This window comes from Schistocerca americana, chromosome 2 (assembly GCF_021461395.2).
Source record: "Schistocerca americana isolate TAMUIC-IGC-003095 chromosome 2, iqSchAmer2.1, whole genome shotgun sequence".
NCBI classification, from domain to species: Eukaryota; Metazoa; Arthropoda; class Insecta; order Orthoptera; family Acrididae; genus Schistocerca; species Schistocerca americana.
This window is the reverse complement of record NC_060120.1, coordinates 462,243,725-462,266,287: the sequence shown is the minus strand read 5'-3', so window position 1 is coordinate 462,266,287 and position 22,563 is coordinate 462,243,725. Positions and strand designations below refer to the sequence as shown.

General features: G+C 44.6%; 1 protein-coding gene across 5 annotated transcripts in view; it reads right to left on the bottom strand.

The window, feature by feature from the left end:
* Positions 1-22,563, bottom strand: part of LOC124596207 (protein N-terminal asparagine amidohydrolase-like) — a 147,525-nt gene that overhangs the window by 55,690 nt on the left and 69,272 nt on the right. For all 5 annotated transcript variants that reach the window (XM_047135258.1, XM_047135256.1, XM_047135257.1 and 2 more), the window contains exon 5: positions 3,076-3,183. In XM_047135258.1, coding sequence (XP_046991214.1) covers positions 3,076-3,183 — 108 coding nt within the window. The remainder of the gene's footprint in view (positions 1-3,075; positions 3,184-22,563) is intronic.

The window sequence follows — 22,563 nt, the reverse complement described above, 5'->3', positions numbered from 1 at the left end:
CATGTGTCAAAACAAGCCACTAGCTGACGACAGTTTAGAATCTCGAACGTTCGTAAAAGTCGATAGGTGTGTTAATCGACTAAAGCGTATATACGTCATAATGACGTCACATCATATCCAGGTTGGGTGAACTTAGCATCCTCTTAGGGAAACCTGGGGAAAACCTCGGCGGAGCGACAGACTAACTGCTTTGGTCACTTTCACTTAATTGTTTCTGGAATGTCATTGGAGTACAGGATGTGCATACAAATATTTTGTTGCACTATGCAAAAAATGAGGTCATTATAACACTTGATGATCTACGCCGCGACGTTTGGCGGAGGATGCTAAGTTCACCCAACCTGGATATGATGTGACGTCATTATGACTGATTGACGTATGAAATGATTGAATGCAGTGTCAAAGCATTCCATGGTGGTAAGCTTTTCTCTCATTAGTCTCTCGAATGGTGAACACATAATTAGAGACGAACAAACGAAAAACAACGCACAGGACACAAACACAGTACAATACACGATTTAAACGCAAAAACATTTAAACGAATGGCGCAGAGCACAGCGCTACCATGTCACAATCTCTCGAAAGTTCACAAAAGTCGATATACGGTTTCTATCGTTTTCGATGTAGCGTGTATGCGTCATAATGACGTCACATCGTATCCAAGTCCGGTGAACTTAGAATCCTCCGTTTCCCTACGGCCGCGCCAAATGGGGAGCGAACAGTTGACACCCCTGGGACTTCAAATATTCCGGACTAACTCGTGGTTGTATACCTTGAACTTCATCTGTATTACACTTTGTGTGCAACGCACCTCAGTAATTACAACATACGATGTGACATATGTAAACTGTGAAAGAAAAATCTGCGTGTGGACACTGTGGACATGAAAGTGGAAATATTTGTGTCAAAAAACACGAACATTTTTTATGACATAAACATTTCGGGGGGCAATATAGCGTCCCCAGTGCCATATTACGAAAAGACTTTAAATTATTTATAAAGAAGACATTCATAATTTGTAAGAGATTTTTTTTCATGTAGCCGTAAAATAATAATTTCTCTGTCCAAGTTTCAAATGCAAAGAAATAATTTATGACAAAATGATCTAAAGAGGTGACAAGATACACTCTTTTGTTAATTTTTTAGTCGTCTTCACTTCCTCTTTTGTCTTGAATGTGTCTAGAGGGACATCTTGCGTGTGCTGACGAATGTAAGCATATTTGTATGAGTTAAGCATATAATATACTGATTTAATATTATTGTGCACTTTTAATTTGTAAGAGGTGATCCCGATTTCATGTCCGCCTTCCTTGAATTAACCTGCATTCAAGTAATTTACAGCTCAACAATCGCAGCGGCCGATGCAGCCAACGACGCCATTACGTGGCGATATTAACTTACGAAAAATTAGCGGAAGCGGAAAACTCGCCAGCTATTAACATAATATTAATTTTTCTCCACAGCCGCACGAAGTTGCAGAAATACTTAGCTTTAAGATTCTTATTTTCAGTAGCATAGCCGAGGCCCAGAGCCAGGACTCTGACTACAATACAATGGTTAACGGAGGTAAGAAAATACTCTCGCGCGTGTGTGGGCCGCAGTTGTAATTAATAACTAAAGATCTTTTGCTTTAAAGTGAACTGACTAGCCGAGGAAATTTATATGAAAAGTTTATTACATTGTTCAACTTAAATATCATTTTTATTAAGGCCCACCACGTAAGTCGGCAACAATCAAAAAATAATAATAATAACAACATATATATTAAATTACGACGGACGCGAGACCTATTTGATTTTGTCTTTATAAGCCTGTTCTCATTCAACCAGGAGTCCTGTTAATCTTGCCACTGAACTTCACTAATTATAACTATATCTATCGTCAACCCATCCATATCCCTTTTTAAATTTTCTAACCTACCTGCCCAATTAAGGGATCTAACATTCCATGCTAGAACCTGTAGAATGCCAGTTTTGTTTTTCTGGATGATGATATCCTTGTGAGGAGTCCACACCTGGAGATCCAAATGAAGGACTATTATACCACTGGAATATTTTACCTAAGAACGTGCCATCATCGTTTAACCATACCGTAGAGCTGCATGCCCTCGAAAAATAATGGCTTTAGTTTCCTCTTGGTTTCCACTGTTTGCAGTACTGTCACAGCAAAGGCATGTTGGCTGATGTTACAAGGCCAAATCAGTCAATCATCAAGACTGTTGCCCCAGCAGCTACTGAAAATTCTACAGCCTCTCTTCAGGAACCACATTTGTCTGGACTCCCCATGGATACTCCCCTGTTATCATTGCACCTACGGGACACTACCTACATTGTTGAGGCATGCAAGCAACCCCATCTCAGCAATTTCCATGGTTAATTGGGGTGTATGGCAAAATACAGATCAAAAAAAGTACTGTGTTTTAAAGAAGTAATTGCACAATATTCTGCAAAGAATATTACACACACTATTCTCCTTTTTCATGCTGCAATTCACATCCTAGTCCTCTGGTAACATAGAGAACTTGCAAGTGTGAAATAGAGGCTGCTGAGAAAACATAAACTTGATTTATATGCATGAATACAAAACACTGAAACCACACTCATTTATATCCAAAATACTGTCAATGATCTACTATTTACAGTAATGATTTTGCTTTCCACGGCCTGGACATTTAACCCACACACCATATCCAGTTGATGTCAGGTGAGATGGAGTTGCTGTTGAATTCCCAAGTTTCAACAGTAATAGTTTCCTATTAGGTAACTGCCATGGAACCTGATTAGGACCATTCTGTACAGCATGTGATGTATCTTGCAGGACTATGTACAAGCAACTGAAATACTAGTGAAACACTGCTGATACTTCTGGAGTTCCAAGTCCAAGATACAGCTCAATATTTCAGATGAGACTTACAAAACAAAGCCCTTTGTCAACACTCACCATTGTGTAATTGGATGTGGTTATTTCACAATCTGCAATAAATTGATAATTCTACAATATTAATTAATAACATTTTAGAATTTTAAATAGTATGTTAGATTCTTACTGAGTTACAAAAAAGTTTCAGCAACTTACCTACTCCATACAATGACGGCCAGTGTTTGCCATCTTTCACAGTTGTGTTGATATCTCCAACACATGCAAGTGTGACATTAACCTTTTCGGGATGTTTATGGAAGGTTACTGCATAAATATAAAGAGTAAAAGGAATTAAACATTAATGCTCTGAAAGGTCTTAAATGACCTTAGTATACTTTGTATGAATAATTATCCTCTCAACTCTAGTAATGGGAACATGACAATATTGTACATTTTAAATAGTATACTGCATAAGGTAACAAATGGACAACTTTACATCAGCATTTTATCAATATCAGCAACACAGTCATTAAAAAAACTAACATTTATATGATTACAGCTTCACTTTTTTGAAACCACTCCATTTTCTCCAATCATGACACAGAAAATCGAAATTAGGCTCAAAAGTACCTACAACCTTCCTTTGTAACCTCATGTTGCCTCCAATCAGTGCCTCTGGGTGCAGACCTGGTGCGGTGGTGGCAGAAGCACGGTGTCAAGCATCCATCCAGGGCATTCACTAGTGCCACGGCTGATGCCAGATGTGGCTCTCTGCTGGCGTGCCAAAAGGCTGGTCCCAGGCCTTGTTTAATTGAAACTTACTGCCCTATTTATTAGTCCATCATGCAGTCAGATCTCTACAGCTTCTTTGAGAACGCAATCCCAGAAAGTGTTGGATTGTTGCAATAACTTGGTGCTGTCATAACTCATGGTATGTCTGTGGGAGATGCATTACTTTGCCACAGTGGACTTTTGTCAGCTGAACATTGTTTGGCATTTATGCTCAGTGGATCTCTCCTGTACTGTTCAGATAGTCTGGCCTACATACATTTTGCCTCACTGGCAAGGGATGTGGTAGACTCCCAGTTTCTGGAATCCTAGGTCATCTTTGACTAATCCTAATAAGGTTTTTATAATGGGAATGCATCAGCAAAAATTGGAAAAATATTCTGGGAACAAAATGTCATGTGTGTGTTCTGCCCACAGGCCAAGATGGAAACCTTATTAGGATCAGTCGAGGATGACCTGGGACTCTGGAAACTGGAAGTCTACCACATTCCTTGCCAGTGTGGCAAAATGTAAGTAGGCCAGACTATACAGACAGTACAGGAGAGATGTACAGAGCATAAATGCCAGACAGACACTGTTCAGCTGACTAAGTCTGCTGTGGCAGAACACTGCATCTCCCATAGACAAACGATGAATTATGACAACACCAAATTGTTGCAATAATCCAACACCTTCTGAGATTGTATTCTCAAAGAAGCTGGAGACATCATGATGGACTAATAAATAAGAACAGCGGGTTTCAATTAAGCAAGACCTGGGACCCAGCCTTGAGCATGTTCAGAGCACAGCAACAGTCTATGTGGAGGTCTTCTGTCACTACAACAGAAGAGGGCTAAGAAGAATTGTCGCCACACCAGCAGAGAGCCATGTCCAGCACCAGCTGTGGTATGACTGAAGGCTCTGGATCAATGTCAAAAGTTGTGCTTCCCCCACCAGCACATCAGGTCCACTGGCTGGAGGGAGCAGGAGAGGGGATTGGGAAATTTGGAGGTGGGGGGGGGGGGGGGGGGGGGAGGGGGGGAGGAGGAGGAGGATATAAAGATAGTGCCCAGCAAACATAACACAGTCATCAGGAATGTCTGAACATGGCAAGAAGTCAGCTTGCCGAAATATCAAGCCATTTAGATGATGCCACGAGACTGAATACTCGAGAACTATTCGTAGGTAAATGATGTCACATTGGCACCGAATTCCCCCCAAATTGTTCACAACACAATCATGGATGTGTCACACTTTGGGAGGTTGTCACAACTCCCTTTATATACTTCTCACACCTTTTCTTGATGGAAGCGTGACAAAGGTCAGAACATTCGACGCCCAGTCTTGCAATTTTCTAATGGTTGGCTGAGAAAAACATTTCAGAAACATCACTGTTCTGAATAGAAATGAAAAAGCCTCATAAGGTGTCATAAAGGGCATGAATGAAACCACTCCTTCCCTTGGAGTGTCCATTTTGACACATTTCACAGTAAAAAATGACAATTTTGCAGGTGATGTGCAACACAGCAATATTCTTGACAATCTTTAACACTGCTAACACCCCGCCCTCCCCTAAGGGCACCGAGGGGCTACAACCCCATTGAACATGATCGCACACCTTAAGAATGTTGGGTTTCTGCTCTAGTATGCACAGTAGAACCACTAGGGGCAATTCAATACTATTCAACGAAATCTGAACACGAGTCCTCATTTCTCATGCCCTCATGCGGTGTGTGCCCAGTGGGGTGCGACAGTGACATGCATGTGATTGAAATGGCAAAGGTCCTCTAACACCTCCCCCCCCCCCCCCTCCCCCCCACACCAGTTCGTCAACACTCGCAGTGCCACCAACACACCTTTGTTGAGTGTTTTAAAAATGTCCCTGCGCAAATTCACCCATCCACCGATTCCTAGGTGCTGCGCTGGCAGGATAGGCAAATCTTTTGACATCTCTCAGATTTTGCATGCAGCCGGCAAGCATTACTGCAGCAGTGTAGGACCACTCAGCTCTTTTGTTTTGGTGCACAAGCCTCTTTCTGCAGATAGCTCTTAAATGGTGAGCTGCGTTTCTTTGTCATGTTGTCTCATTATTTTCAGTGTATGGTAAGGATTCTGTGAATAACAACACTTGTTGTAAGCTCTGCCTCATATCAGCACAGAGGAACTGGAATGTTTGTTTTGTTTTACAGAATAATGGTACAAAGACAGCCATCTTCTACTGGCATTAGCCCAGCTGTTGCTCTGGCTGCAGATGGCAGGTGACAGTGATGCATTGCATACATGCTAGATGTGTCACAGAGTGTGGTAGTTAGGGTGTTGCAATGACGTCAGGAGACAGATGCAACTACACTACATCTAGGTCAGAGCCACCGCCATTGCACTATACCATGTGACGATTGCACTATTAGGTGATAGGTAGTCTGGGACCGATAAGTGGCAGCACACACTCTAGCCAATTATCATGCTGCTGCTATTGGTCAATTTGGTAATGGTTGTGGGAACTGTGCATTCATTTGTGCAAGTCAATGAAGGTGCCCACCTTGACACGTGTATATCATGTCACCAGGTTGCAGTTCACAAGACAGCATGTGCAGTGGGGCATGGAGCATTGGATCCGGGTGCTCTTCAGAGATGAGTCACGCTTCTCCATGGAGGGCCATGATGACAGGATCTGTGATTGGCATCACAGTGTTGAGCAAGAAATCATCTAGATGTCATTTCCCCACAGAACGCATTCATGGGCAGATCTGTCATGATCTGGGACACACCTAGCTAAATAGGAAAATGCCCTTTGTTGTCATGCCACCTTCAGCATTCAACACTCAGTGCTAGCAGGATGAGACACTGGAGCTGTATCTCATTCTGAAGGCTGCAGCACTAGGACCACACTTCACAATGATGCAGGACAATGCTTACCCTCTTGGTGATGGAATGGCTTCCAACAGCCTCAACTTAACCCAAATGAACGTGTTTGGGTTTTCATGGATCAAAGGCTAAGGCACATGTATCTCCAGCCAGGAACACATTAGAAATTGGCCTCTGTGTTAGAAACATTTGGAACAACAGTTGCCGACACCAGGCTGTCATTAATACTAGAGGTGGTACTGCGTGTTACTGAAAATTCATTTAAATCATTAAACAAAATCATTGAAATCAGAATGTGTGTCCTTCTTTGTCCTAAAAATGGTTTGACCATGCATCAGAATAAAACAGTTCATTGATGCTATGCTGTTGCACTGGCACTTGCTGGCCTCATGTGAAATCTGAGGGGTGTCGAAAGAGTTGCCTATCAGCTGATGCCTACGACTTGGTGAATGGGTGTAAATGTACAGAGACTTTTTAAGGCACCCAATAATAGCACACAGGAGGTACCAAGTGTGTTGCCAAAATAGAGTGGTCTTGAGATATCCTTTGCTATTTTGTTGACAAGTGTATCAATGTTGCACCCCACTGCTCACATGTCACACGTGGGTGCAAAAAAGGAGGGATGTAAATGCATAAAATACCATTTTCTGCTTTGGATCAAGTTAACACTTCATCAAATGAATGTGAATGGTCCCTAGTGGTTCCATCCTGTATACCACAGCAAAAGTAGCAGTCATGCTATACTCCAAAAGAGGTGAAATGTTCAATAAGATTGCAGCCCCATGTCATCACTGTCAAAGGTTATCAAGAACATCATCCAGCTGCGCATCACACTGAAAATGTTCGTTTTTGACTGCAAAATGTGTGAAAATGAATGTCCCAAGGGAAGAGAGTGTTTCATTCATGCCCTTTATGATACCTCCTGAGGCATTCTAGTATCGATTCTGAGCCGCAGCGTGTCTGAAATGTATTCCTCAGCCATACATGACAAAACTAGATGAGTACAACACTGAGCATTGGGGTTCTGAGCTTGGGCACAAAGGCACCAAGAGATGAGATGAGACATGGGTAATGGGGGGGTGTGACAACTTTCCCATGGTATGGTACATCCACAGAAGCAATAGGCAGAATTGTGATGAGATGTGGTGCCAATGTGACCTCATTAATCCATCTCACACCTCACATGAACTTCTGAGCTCTGGTCTTATTTTTGCAGGTGTAACATCTTGCTGTTTGAAGCAGTGCCAAGTTCAAGGGTGACATTGCAGGGCATCTTGTTTTGTGCAATAGCAGAGGAAGGTAGCAGCCATCACAAAGGGAGAAAATGACATCACAAAAGGAGAAAATGACAGGGTCTACAAAAGAGAGAGATACTTTAATTTTGTTCGACAGCTTATTTTGTATTAAGTGGAAGGGGTAGAAGCAAGTACATGTACTACACTATTAAAAAGAGACAGGGGGCACTGTAAAAGCTAGTTCATTGTTGTTGCTGCAGTCTTCAGTCTGAAGACTGGTTCGACACAGTTCTCCATGCTACTCTATCCTGTGCAAGCCTCTTCATCTTCAAGTAAGTACTGCAACCTACATCCTTCTGAATCTGCTTACTGCATTCATCTGTTGGTCTTCCTCTGTGATTTGTACCCCCCTACTTCCCTCTAGTACTAAATTAGTGTTCCCTTGATGCCTCAGAATATGTCCTACCAACCAATCCCTTCTTCTAGTTAGGTTGTGCCACAAATTTCTTTTCTCCCCAGTTCTATTTTGTTCCTCTTCATTAGTTATGTGTTCTGTGCATTTAATCATCAGTATTCGTCTGTAGCACAACATTTAAAAAGCTTTCATTCTCTTCTTGTCTAAACTGTTTATCATACACATTCACTTCCATACATGGCTATACTCCATACAAATACTTTCAGAAAAGACTTTCTGACACATAAATCTATACTCAATGTTAACAAATTTCTCTTCATAAGAAATGCTTCTCTTGCCATTGCCAATCTACATTTTATATCCTCTCTACTTCGAATATCATCTATTATTTTGCTGCCCAAATATCAAAACTCATCTAGTACTTTAAGTGTCTCGTTTCCTAATGTAATTCCCTCTGTCTTTCAAGACACTGCCATTTCCATTAAACTGCTTCCAGGTCCTTTGCTGTCACTGACAAAATTGTAATTTCATCAGAAAACTTCAAAGTTTTTTTTTCTTCTCCCTAGGCTTTAACTTCTACTTCAGATGTCTCTTTTGTTACCTTTGCTCCTTGCTCAATATACAGATCGAACAACATCAACGATAGTCTGCAACCGTGTCTTACTCCCTTCTCAACCACTGCTTGCCTTTCAAGCTCCTCTCTAATAACTGCCATCTGTATTTTGTACAAACTGCAAATAGCCTTTTGCTCCCTATATTTTACCCATACCACCTTTAGAATTTGAAAGAGAGTATTCCAGTCAATACTGTCAAAAGCTTTGCCTAAGTCTATAAATGCTATAAACATAAGTTTGCCTTTCTTTAACTTATCTTCTATGAGACGTTGTACGGTCAGTATTGCCTTGCGTACTCCTACTTTTCTCCAGAATCCAAACTGATCTTCCCTGAGGTCAGCTTCAACCAGTTTTTTCATTCTTCTGCAAAGAGTTTGTGTTAGTATTTTGCAACTGTGACTTATTAAACTTATAGTTTGGTAATTTTCACACCTGTCAGCACCTGCTTTCTTTGTAATTGAAATTATTATAATATTTTTGAAGTGAGGGTATTTTGCCTGTTTCAAACATCTTGCTCAGCAGATGGAAGAATTCTGTCATGACTCGGTCTCCTAAGGCTATCAGTACTTCTAACGGAATGTTGTCTACTCTCGGGGCCTAGTTTCGACTTAGGTCTTTCAGTGCTCTGTCATTTCCTCACATGGTATCATATCTCCCATCTCATATTTTATGTCCTCTTCCATTTCCATAATATTGCCCTCAAGTACACCACCCTTGTTTAGACCCTCTACATACTCCTTCCACCTTCCTACTTTCCCTTCTTTGCTTAGGACTGGTTTCCACCTGAGCACTTGATGTTCATACAGATGTTTCTCTTTCCTCCAAAGGCTTTCCTGTACCTGGCATCTATCTTTCCCCTAGTGATATATGCTTCTAAAACCTTACCTTTGTTCTCTGAACATTTTTGCTTGGCCAATTTGCACTTCCTGTCAATCTCATTTTTTAGACATTCGTATTCCCTTTTGCTTGCTTCATTTAATACATTTTATATTTTCTCCTTTCATCAATTAAATTCAATAACTACTGTGTTACCCAAGGATTTCAACTAGCCCTCATTTTTTTACCTAATTGATCCTCTGCTGCCTTCACTATTTCACCTCTGAATGCTACACATTCTTCTTCTACTGCATTCCTTCCCCTCTTCTTGTCAATTGTTCCCTAATGCTCCTCTGAAACTCTCAACAAGCTTTGCTTCTTTCAGTTTATCCAGCACCCATCTCTTTAAATTCCTACTTTTTTGTAGTTTCTTGAGTTTTAATCTACAGTTCATAACCAATAAATTGTGGTCAGAGTCTACATCTGCCCTTGGAAATGCCTTACAATTTAAAATCCAGTTCCAAAATCTCTGTCTTGGCATTATATAATCAATTGGAGGCCTTCCGGTGTCTCCACATCCCTTCCATGTATACAATCTTCTTTCATAATTCTGAAACCAACTGTTAGCTATGATTAAATTATGCCCTGTGTAAAGTTCTACCAGGCGGCTTCCTCTTTCATTCCTTTCCCCCAGTCCATACTCACATACTATTTTTCCTTCTATTCCTTTTCCTACTGTTGAATTCCAGTCCCCCATAACTATTAAATTTTCATCTCCCTTAACTATCTCAATAATTTCTTTTCTCTCATCACACATTCTTTCAATTTCTTCATCATCTGTGGGCTCACACATAAACTTGTACTACTGTGGTGGGTGTGGGCTACATGTTTATCTTGACTGCACAATGCGTTCACTATGGCGTTTATAGTAGGTTATCCATATTCCTATTTTTTTTATTCATTATTAAACCTACTCCTGCATTATCCCGGATTTTGCATTTATAGCCCTGTATTCACACAACTAGAAGTCCTGCCACCAAACTTCAGTAACTCCCATTATATCTATCTCTAACCTATCCATATCCCTTTTCAAATTTTGTAACCTACCTGCCCAAATAAGGGATCTGACATTCCGGAATCTCTGATCCGTAGAACACCAGTTTTGTTTCTTCTGACAAAGACGTCCTCCTGTGTAGTCCCTACCCAGAGATTCGAATGGGTGGGCCGTTTTATCACTGGAATATTTTACCCAAGAGAATGTGATCATCATTTAACAATACAGTAGAGCTGCATGCCTTCAGGAAAAATTATGACTGTAGTTTCCCCTTGCTCTCAGCTGTTCACAGTGCCAGCACGTCAAGGCTGTTTCGGTTGATGTTATAAGGTCAGATCAGTCAATCATCCAAACTGTTGCCCCTACACCTACTGAAAAGGCTGCCACCCCTCGTCATGAAAGCTAGTTCATATGTCGCATATATTTTTAATAATTACTTTTTAAACAGAGGTGAGAAAATTGCTGCAAATAGTTCAGAAGATCATCATGACTCTAATAAGTTAAAGTTCATATGAGGTGGATATATGTCCAACAGCACACTAAAAAGTTGTGGCCCTATAACATGTAAGGTATCATTAATTTAAGGCGTTTTCCCAGACAGATTGAAAAATGCCTTTGTTACGCCTATCAACACGAACGGTAACTCCATAGACATCAATAACTAATGCCCACTGTCTCTTCTCACACCATTTTCTCAAATTTTTGAGAGGGCAATGCACTACATGGTTGTTGCCCACTTTTTAATAATAGGATACTAAACCAATCATAGTTTGGATTTCAAAAAGGACCATTCTACAGTGTTAGCTATTTATAAATTTACTGAGAACATCAAAAAATATTTCAATGATATAGTATGATAAGCTAGGATCTCCTGTGAGTTATTGGAGGCATCTGATTTTGTCAGTCATAATATTTTATTTAGCAAAGTTAAGTTTTTATAGAACATAACAATATTATGAGAAGGATAGTTGCTATTCATCATATAGCGGAAACACTGAGTCGCAGATGGGCAAAACGACAAAGAAGCTTTCGGCCAACAAGGCCTTCTTCAGAGAGAGAGAGAGTGCGCGCACACACACACACACACACACACACACACACACACACACACACTCAGGCAAACACAACTCACACACACACATGATGGCAGTCTCTGGCTGCTGAGGCCACACTGCCTATCTGCGATTCAGCATCTCCGCTATATATGGTGAGTAGCAACTACACTTTTCATAACACGGTTACATTCCTTTCTGAATTTTCCTTTGTTGTTTCTATGGACTGCATAGTTCAGCACATGCCTGGTTTAGTACTTATTTAAGAAACAGAAGTGCAGAAAGTTACTCTAAGTAGTTCAAGTAATATATTTCAGTTCAGCTACTTCTGCCACAAGAGTAACTGCCAACTTTGGGCATACAGAAAGTAGCAAATTAACATACGTTGCAGGTTCTCATTCACTGATTTCCTATATGATGATACCCTGGGTTAGCTCCTCACTTTACACAAAAGAAAGTAATTAGAATTATGTGTGTGTGCACACGTGTACATCTTGCAATATGAATCTCTATAAACAGCTGGGAATATTAACCATAGCCTTATTCACTTATGAAATATGTTGTTAATAAACCACTTGAGTTTGAGAGTCACAAAGATATTCATAAGTAGAGCACTAGATGGAAAAATTATATGAAGGTTGAGTAACAAGTACACTGTTTTTGTTCTACTGATTCATTTATTTCAAACTAGTTTCCAGCTTATTATGCACCTTCAGGAAAAAATCTGACTAGTGTCTGCAAGGGGCACTGATTCTTAGGTAACCAAACATTAGAGGCACAAATACAATCACTTGCACAGAGGGTTGTGCATCAAACTTGTTGCTTAACACTGGTTTACACAATGGACAATGTTAAGCACAATAAATACACTCCTGGAAATTGAAATAAGAACACCGTGAATTAATTGTCCCAGGAAGGGGAAACTTTATTGACACATTCCTGGGGTCAGATACATCACATGATCACACTGACAGAACCACAGGCACATAGACACAGGCAACAGAGCATGCACAATGTCGGCACTAGTACAGTGTATATCCACCTTTCGCAGCAATGCAGGCTGCTATTCTCCTATGGAGACGATCGTAGAGATGCTGGATGTAGTCCTGTGGAACGGCTTGCCATGCCATTTCCACCTGGCGCCTCAGTTGGACCAGTGTTCGTGCTGGACGTGCAGACCGCGTGAGACGACGCTTCATCCAATTCCAAACATGCTCAATGGGGAACAGATCCGGAGATCTTGGTGGCCAGGGTAGTTGACTTACACCTTCTAGAGCACGTTGGGTGGCACGGGATACATGCGGACGTGCATTGTCCTGTTGGAACAGCAAGTTCCCTTGCCAGTCTAGGAATGGTAGAACGATGGGTTCGATGACGGTTTGGATGTACCGTGCACTATTCAGTGTCCCCTCGACGATCACCGGTGGTGTACGGCCAGTGTAGGAGATCGCTCCCCACACCATGATGCCGGGTGTTGGCCCTGTGTGCCTCGGTCGTATGCAGTCCTGATTGTGGCGCTCACCCGCACGGCGCCAAACACGCATACGACCATCATTGGCACCAAGGCAGAAGCGACTCTCATCGCTAAAGACGACACGTCTCCATTCGTCCCTCCATTCACGCCTGTCGCGACACCACTGGAGGCGGGCTGCACAATGTTGGGGCGTGAGCGGAAGACGGCCTAACGGTGTGCGGGACCGTAGCCCAGCTTCATGGAGACGGTTGCGAATGGTCCTCGCCGATACCCCAGGAGCAACAGTGTCCCTAATTTGCTGGGAAGTGGTGGTGCGGTCCCCTACGGCACTGCGTAGGATCCTACGGTCTTGGCGTGCATCCGTGCGTCGCTGCGGTCAGGTCCCAGGTCGACGGGCACGTGCACCTTCCGCCGACCACTGGCGACAACATCGATGTACTGTGGAGACCTCACGCCCCACGTGTTGAGCAATTCGGCGGTACGTCCACCCGGCCTCCCGCATGCCCACTATACGCCCTCGCTCAAAGTCCGTCAACTGCACACACGGTTCACGTCCACGCTGTCGCGGCATGCTACCAGTGTTAAAGACTGCGATGGAGCTCCGTATGCCACGGCAAACTGGCTGACACTGACGGCGGCGGTGCACAAATGCTGCGCAGCTAGCGCCATTCGACGGCCAACACCGCGGTTCCTGGTGTGTCCGCTGTGCCGTGCGTGTGATCATTGCTTGTACAGCCCTCTCGCAGTGTCCGGAGCAAGTATGGTGGGTCTGACACACCGGTGTCAATGTGTTCTTTTTTCCATTTCCAGGAGTGTAGTTAAACTACACAGTATTACAGGTTAAATACTTATAATGCCTTTTTTGTGAGGTTTTGATATTGGCTGAGAACCTGTTAAACTGAACACTCTTCATTTATGTTGTCCAGCAAACATGTTTTTCAACAATGTAAATTAAACTTTAGGCAATGGACAATATTCTACACAATAATTAAAATACATGATCTTACTGTATTACAGGTTATATGGTCATGATGCCATAGTTTGTGAGGTCATGACATTGGTCCAAAACTATCTAACTGAGCACTAGTAATTTATGTTGATCAATAAACATGTTTTACATTGTAGATAACATTTTTACACAGAGGGTAATGTTAAACACAGTACACGGTTAAAATATACATTATTAAAGTGTTACAAGTTATATTGTTGAATTTCGTGAGATAAGTAAGATAAAGAATAGGTTGGTTGATTTGTGGGATTAAAGGGACCAGACTGCTACGGTCATCAGTCCGTTTTTCGAAATACTAAAAGCACCCACAGAGAATAAAAACGATTAACAGAATAGATCACAGACGACACAGAGCAAGAGAAACTTAGACAAAGACCAGACAAGACGAACTAAAATCACACAGTGTGTGACGGTGGTTGGCCGACCATAGAAACAAAAAAGGAAAAGCCAACCACCGAGAAATACATTAAAAACTCAGACTAAAATCGTAGGCCAAAGGCCAGAATCAACACAAAATAACATAACAAACACTCAGATTAAACGATAAAAACCCCCTGCCCGAATAAAACATAAAACTAAGCCAGCCATAGCAGGGTCATCAGTTAAAAGGGCAGGGAGCACATCAGGCAGCGCAAATGTCTGCCTGACCACAGCTAAAAGGGGGCAGGCAAACAAAATGTGGGCCACTGTCAAAGCCGTCCCGCAGCGACATAGAGGAGGTTCCTCCCGGCACAGTAAATAACTGTGTGTCAGCCAGGAGTGGCCAATGTGGAGCCGGCAAAGGACTACTGAGTCCCTGTGAGTGGCTCGCAGGGATGACCGCCACACAGCTGTCGTCTCCTTGACAGCACGGAGTTTATTACGCGTGGTCAGTTCGCGCAATGCATCATCCCATAGCGCAAAAACTTTGCGGCTTAAGACTGTCCTCAAATCAGTCTCTGGGAGGCCAACATCCAGATACTGTTTACTGGTGGCCTCTTTCGCCAGGCGGTCATTGCCCGGGATACTGACATGACCGGGGGTCCACAGAAAGACCACAGAGCAGCCGCAACAGGCAAGAGTATGCAGGGACTCCTGGATAGCCATAACCAGACGAGAACGAGGGAAACACTGGTCGAGAGCTCGTAAACCGCTCAGGGAATCGCTACAGATCACGAAGGACTCACCTGAGCAGGAGCAGATATACTCTAGGGTATGAAAGATGGCGACCAGCTCAGCAGTGTAAACGCTGCAGCCAGCTGGCAGTGAACGTTGTTCGAAATGGTCCCATAGAGTTAGCGCTTAACCGACACGACCAGCAACCATCGAACCATCAGTGTAAACAATGCCAGAGCCCTGAAATGTTGCGAGGATGGAAAGAAAGCGTCGGCAGAAGGCCTCCGGAGGGACTGAGTCCTTCGGGCCCTGTGTCAATTCTAGCTGAAGGCGAGGGCGAGGCACACACCACAGGGGTGTACCCAGATGTGCCCGGAAAGGAGGCGGAAGAGGTAAAGCCCCAAGCCCAGAGAGAAGCTCTCGGACGCGGACCGCGATGATACATCCAGCCCTGGGCCGACGTTCTGGAAGATGGACGTGTGACTGTGGGAATAGTAGCCGATAGTTAGGATGCCCGGGCAAGCTGAAAACATGGGCAGCATAAGCGGCCAGCAAACGTTGGCGCCGTAACCGCAGTGGAGGGACGCCTGCCTCCACAAGTATGCTGTCCACAGGGCTGGTCCGGAAGGCACCAGTGGCAAGGCGTATCCCACTGTGGAGGATAGGGTCCAGCACCCGCAATGCAGATGGGGATGCTGAGCCATAAGCCAGGCTCCCATAATTCAGGCGGGACTGGATTAACGCCTGTTAGAGCCGTAACAGGGTAGATCGGTCAGCGCCCCAGCGGGTGTGGCTCAAGCATCGCAGAGCATTTAGATGCCGCCAACACATCTGTTTGAGCTGCCTAATATGAGGCAGTCAAGTCAACCAGGCATCAAAAAACACACCCAAAAACCTATGTGACTCCACCACAGCAAGAAGTTCACCATCAAGATAAAGCTGTGGCTCCGGGTGAACAGGGCGTCGCCAGCAGAAATGCTACAGCCCAAGACTGCACCTTACAGATAGCGCCCTGTAGCTGACGTTCAGCAGCTGCAATGCCAATAGAGCTGTGGTAAAGGCAGAAGTCGTCAGCATACAGGGAAGTGGAGACAGAATGTCCCACCACTGCAGTGAGCCCGTTTATTGCAATTAAAAACAGGCAGACACTGAGGACAGATCCCTATGGTACCCCGTTCTCCTGGACTCGGGAGGAACTGTGGGAGGCCGCGACTTGCACGCGGAAGGTACGATACGACAGAAAATTTCGGATAAAGATCGGCAGAGGGCCCCGAAGACCCTATCTATGAAGCGTAGAAAGGATGTGATGACGCCATGTCGTATCGTATGCCTTCCGCCTGTCAAAAAGACAGCGACCAGGTGCTGACGGTGGGCAAAGGCAGTACGGATGGCCGACTCCAGGCTCACCAGATTGTCGGCGGCGGAGCGGTCTTTACAGAACCCACCCTGAGACAGAGCCAGAAGGCCCCGAGACTCCAGTACCCAGTTCAACCGCCGGCTAACCATCCGTTCAAGCAACTTGCAAAGAACGTTGGTGAGGATGGTAGCTGTCCACCTCCAAAGGGTTCTTCCCAGGTTTCAGAATGGGGATAACAATACTTTCCCGCCATTGCGACGGAAACTCACCCTCGACCCAAATACGGTTGTAAAGGTCGAGGAGCCATCGCTGGCAGTCCACTGAAAGGTGTTTCAGCATCTGACAGTGGATGCTATCTGACCCAGGAGTGGTATCAGGACAAGCGGCGAGGGCACTGTGAAATTCCCACTCACTGAATGGAACATTGTAGGATTCAGGATGGTGGGTGCGAAAAGAAAGGCTCCGACGTTCCATCCGCTCTTTAATGGAGCGGAAGGCCTGTGGGTAATTGGAAGAAGCGGAACTCAGAGCAAAATGCTCTGCCAAGCTGTTGGCAATTTCGTCGGAGTCTGTACAAACTGCTCCATTCAGTGAGAGTGCAGGGACGCTGACAGGGGTCCGATAGCCATAGAGGCATCGGATCTTGGCCCAGACCTGGAGGCCAATGGTGGACACATACCGCTCCCAGCACTCCTGCTTGCTTTGGCGGATAAGGCGGCGGGCCCAGGCATGCAGCCGTTTGAAGGTAATGAGGTATTCAATGGAGGGATGTCGCTTGTGATGCTGGAGTGTCCGCCGGCAATCTTTAATCGCTTCAGCGATCTCAGGCGACCAGCAAGGCACAGTCTGCCGCCGAGGGGACCCAGAAGAACGGGGAATGGCAGATTCTGCAGCAGTAACGATGCCGGTGGTGACGGACTAAACCACCGCATCAATGTCATCATTAGAGAGAGGCTCAATAGCGGCAGTGGAGGAAAACAAGTCCCAGTCAGCCTTATTCATAGCCCATCTGCAAGGGCGCCCAGAAGACTGATGCTGTGGCAGTGACAGAAAGATCAGAAAGTGGTCACTACCACACAGGTCGTCATGCACTTTCCACTGGACAGACGGTAAGAGGCTAGGGCTGCAGATCGAAAGGTCGATGGCGGAGTACGTGCCATGCGCCACACTGAAGTGTGTGCAGGCACCATCATTTACAATCAAAAGATAGAGCTGTGCCAATAAATGCTCAATGGTGGCGCCTCGACCTGTCGCCACTGACCCACCCCACAGAGGGTTGTGGGCGTTGAAGTCTCCCAGTAACAAGAAAGGTGGCGGCAATTGGGCTATCAGCACAGCCAGGACATGCTGCGCGACATCACCATCCGGTGGAAGGTAAGGACTGCAGACGGTAACAGCCTGTGGCATCCACACCCGAACAGCGACAGCCTCCAAAGATGTATGTAGAGGGACAGACTCGCTGTGAAGACAATTAAGGACATAGATGCAGACGCCACCAGACACCCTTTCATAAGCTGCCCGGTTCTTATAATAACCCTGATAGCCACGGAGGGTGGGGGTTTGCATTGCTGGAAACCAAGTTTCCTGAAGAGCAATGCAGAAGAAAGGGTGAAGGCTGATAAGTTGTCGGAGCTCAGCTAGATGGTGGAAGAAACCACTGCAGTTCCACTGGAGGATGGTATTGTCCATGGCTGAGAAAGGCATGAAGGGACTGGGGAGGCTGTTTACGCTGTGTGTTCACTTGCTGCCACCGTTTCAGTACCCGCGCGAGTGACATCCATGGCGTCTGAGGGACTGGCGAGATCAAGGTCCTCAGCGGATGCCAGGATCTCGACCTCATCCTCAGACGCAGAGCTCGAAGGGTGCGATGGGGTCGGTGCCACCGCAAGTTCTTTGGCCTTAGAGGTCTTTCGCTTGAACTTCTCTCGCTGAACCTTGGGTTTCACTGGCTGGGAAGGCTTCACCGATTCAGTCTCCGGGACGGAAGAGGATCGCGAAGCCCTACGACCAGCCACTGGTGGGGGCCTTATGCCACTGTCTGGCGTCATCCTTCCCGCTGGTGGAAGCCTGGGAAGGGAGGGACCCAAGGGAACCCTTACAAGAGAGTTGCTGAGAATCGGGGACGGACGTCCCCGAAGGGTGGGAGGATGTTGCTCCTGAGGTAGGTGGTGCAGGAGCAACCGGGTAGGTAGAGCCCCCCACGGGCAAGGGGGCAGGAGGAGTTGTACTACTCATCGAGCTGGCTGGAAGTCTCGAAACTGATGGGGCAAGCACAGTTGTTGTAGCAGCGGCGTAAGAAGAAGTCATTCACACAGGATGTAGTCTGTCGTATTTCCTTTTGGCCTCAGTATAGGTCAGTTGGTCCAGGGTCTTATATTCCATGATTTTTCACTCTTTCTGAAAGACTTTGCAGTCTGGCGAGCAAGGTGAATGATGCTCTCCGCAGTTGACACAGATGGGAGGCAGGGCACATGGAGTATTGGGATGTGATGGGCGTCCGCAATCTCGACATGTGAGGCTGGAAGTGCAGCGGGAAGACATGTGGCCGAACTTCCAGCACTTAAAGCACCGCATCGGGGGAGGGATATAGAGCTTGATGTCACAATGGTAGACCATCACTTTGACCTTCTCCGGTAATGTATCACCCTCGAAGGCCAAGATGAAGGCACCGGTAGCAACCTGATTGTCCCTCGGACCCCGATGAATGCGCCGGATGAAATGAACACCTCTACGCTCTAAGTTGGCGCGCAGCTCGTCATCAGACTGCAAAAGTAGGTCCCTATGGAAAATAACTCCCTGGACCATATTTAAACTCTTATGTGGTGTGATGGTAACGTTAACATCCCCCAACTTGTCACAAGCAAGTAACCTGCGTGACTGGGCGGAGGATGCCGTTTGTATCAGTACTGACCCAGAGCGCATTTTGGACAAGCCCTCCACCTCCCAAAACTTGTACTCTAAATGCTCGACGAAGAACAGAGGCTTTGTGGATAGAAAAGACTCCCCATCAGCTCTCATACAAACTAAAAATCGGGGCGAATAACTGTTACCGCCATCCTGAGACTTACGCTCCTCCCATGGCGTGGCCAGGGAGGGGAACGTTTTCGGATCGTACTTCTGAGCATTAAATTGAGCCCAAAAACGCTTGGAGACTGCTGGCGGCTGGCCGCCAGCGAGAGATGATGTACCACACTTCATTGCAGGTCATCCGCCCTGATGCCACCTACTCCGACCAAGGGCCCTCCCCACGGGCGCCAACCAGCCTCAGCAATAGCCACCTGGCAGGATGGCCATTGCCGGGAGTCCTGATGCCCCCGGGAGATAGGCATCTACTCCTTGGCATACATGGGGAGTTAACGGCGCAGACATCAGTAGAGCGATCCCTGTGTTGTCAGGGGGCTACAACCAACAGGGTACATGGCGGCCCCACCACAACGGACTGGCTACCGTGCTGGATGTTAGGTGACATGTGGTCCATGGTTGCCGTCAGTGCAGAAAGTGGCACTGCACAGCACAAGGTGGAAAGTGCACGCAGTAACGTATCCATACGCAAGAGGTGGAGAGCGGGCAGGACTGCAATGCAACGACAAAGAAGCTGGCGAAAGGTCTGATCGCAAGATGGACACAATGCACCAAGTAAGGCGCCCTTCCCCAATCAGCTCGCTCTTCGGAAAAATTTTGAGAGATGGAGGTCAAACCCAACAGGGGACCATCACGTAAGGCCGAAAAGTTTGAGACTCTTTTTAGTCGCCTCTTACAACAGGCAGGAATACCGCGGGACTATTCTAACCCCTGAACCCACAGGGGGGGAAGATAAGGAATAGGAAACTCTATTATGTTTTAATTTTCTGTAGCAGTATGTGTCATTGTGGCAGTTTGTGGGTATGTGGCTGGTTGATTGATCATGTGAAGCTCAAAAGTGGGGATGTGCTCATCTGTAATTGATCATTTAGAACCAGCTGGGGATTTTGAGCTAAATGTCTGTTTACCTCAAGTACTTGTAATAGGCTCAGTTTTCTTCCTTTGGTGGCTTTATGTAGTACTTCTCTGTGTGCTTAGTTATTTGTGTTATTCCTTCAGCACATGTTCGGCAAAGGTGGAGTCTGACTTACGTAATACCAAGCTTCGTACAAGTTCAATCAGCCTAGTTCTTATGGCTTGCCTATCTGATCAATATACAGTTAGTTGAAGTCACTGAAAGCAATTTTGTAAACACTGCAGTTACTTAACAAATCTGTTTTGTTCTTGCTATTGAATAGGACAGTGACTGTAGTGCCTCTTACATACAATGAAGTTTTGTAAATGCAGGATTTGAGAGTTTTGGCTAACTTGTCAGATAGCTGTCCTAAATATGTATAGTACACTAGTTAGTTTTAGATATCATTGTTGCTGCAAAGGGAGCATACACATAGAGCAACATTTTTCTTCTTTGTTTTTTGTGTAAAATATTGTCCATTAATTCAGCAGTATAACCATTATTTGATGCAATACATTTAATGGTGTCTAATTCTGTCTGAAAATTCTGTTTTGACATTGGTATTGATGTCAGACAACGTATCTTGGAATGGAAGGCAGCATCTTTGTGTGATATTACGTGCTGTAAACAAGAGGGTATTGCCATGTCTGTAGTGTTGGGTTTTCTGTAAATTTTGAAACTATGTGTGCCTGTAGCGATACCTATGTTGAGGTCTAAGAAGTTAACGGATTTTTTACCAATCTCCATGGTGAACTGTATGTTTTTGTGTTGTGAGTTTAAATGTCCTAGGAATGTGTTGAATAGTCTTTTGGTTCTGATCCACAGGCACAGCACATCATCTACATATCTGTATCAATATTAGATATTATCACTGAGAGGCTCATTATGTAGGAACTGTTTTTCAAAATGGTCCATGAATATCTCTGGTAAAAAGAGAACTGAGGGGAGGGTCCCCATTGCCAAGCCATCTAGCTGTTTGTATAGAGTACCTTCAAATTGAAATTTTGGCAGCTTTATGTCTTCTACATGTACAGCATAGACAACTGCTCTGTGTAGTAGATGTGTCAAGATATCAAGGTATTCTTTGACTGGTATGTTTTCAAATAAGCTGCTAAAATCAAAAGCTATTAGTTTTGCACTATGTGGAATAGGGAGCTCTTTAATTTTGTTAACAAGGTCCACTGAATTTATAATTCCAAACTTAGATTTAAATTTTGTTTATGTTTTGATATAGAAATTTAAGTCTTTGGTAATTCTGTAGTTTGGTGCATTGCAGATTGGCACAAGAGGTCATAAAGGTTGGCCTTCCTTGTGCAGTTTAGGAAGTTCACATACTTTAGGAGCTACTGGGTTGATGTTGATCAAATTCTTAGCTCCATATTCACGTATTATGCTTTTGAAGGTCTTGGTTAGGTTTTTTATTTCTTCGTTGAATGTTTTCATGTCATCTTTGGTGAGGACATGGGTGTGAGAAGTTGTTTCAATTTCTCAATGTAATTACTTTTTTCCATGAGAAATAAGAGACTTATTTCATCTCCTTTTGTGAGAATGTTGTTATTTTGAGAAATTTTCTTCTTTAGGCTCTTCAGTATATCCTGGTCCATAGATTGTAATGTAGTAGTGTCTAACTCAAGCCATTTTTGTTCATCACACCTTACTAAGTTTTTAGTTGTGATGTTGTTATTTAGACTGTATTATACACTTAACAGCCAAATAAACTGGTACACCTGCCTAATATCGTGCAGGTCCTCCGCCAGCACACTGAAGTGACATAACACGACATGGCATGAACTCGACTAATGTCTGAAGTAGTGCTGGAGGGAATTGACACCATGAATCCTGCAGGGCTGTCCATAAATGCATAAGAGTATGAGGGGGTGGAGATCTCTTCTGAACAGCACATTGCAAGGCATCCCAGATATGCTCAATAATGTTCATGTCTGGGGAGTTTGGTGGGCAGCGAAAGTGTTAAAA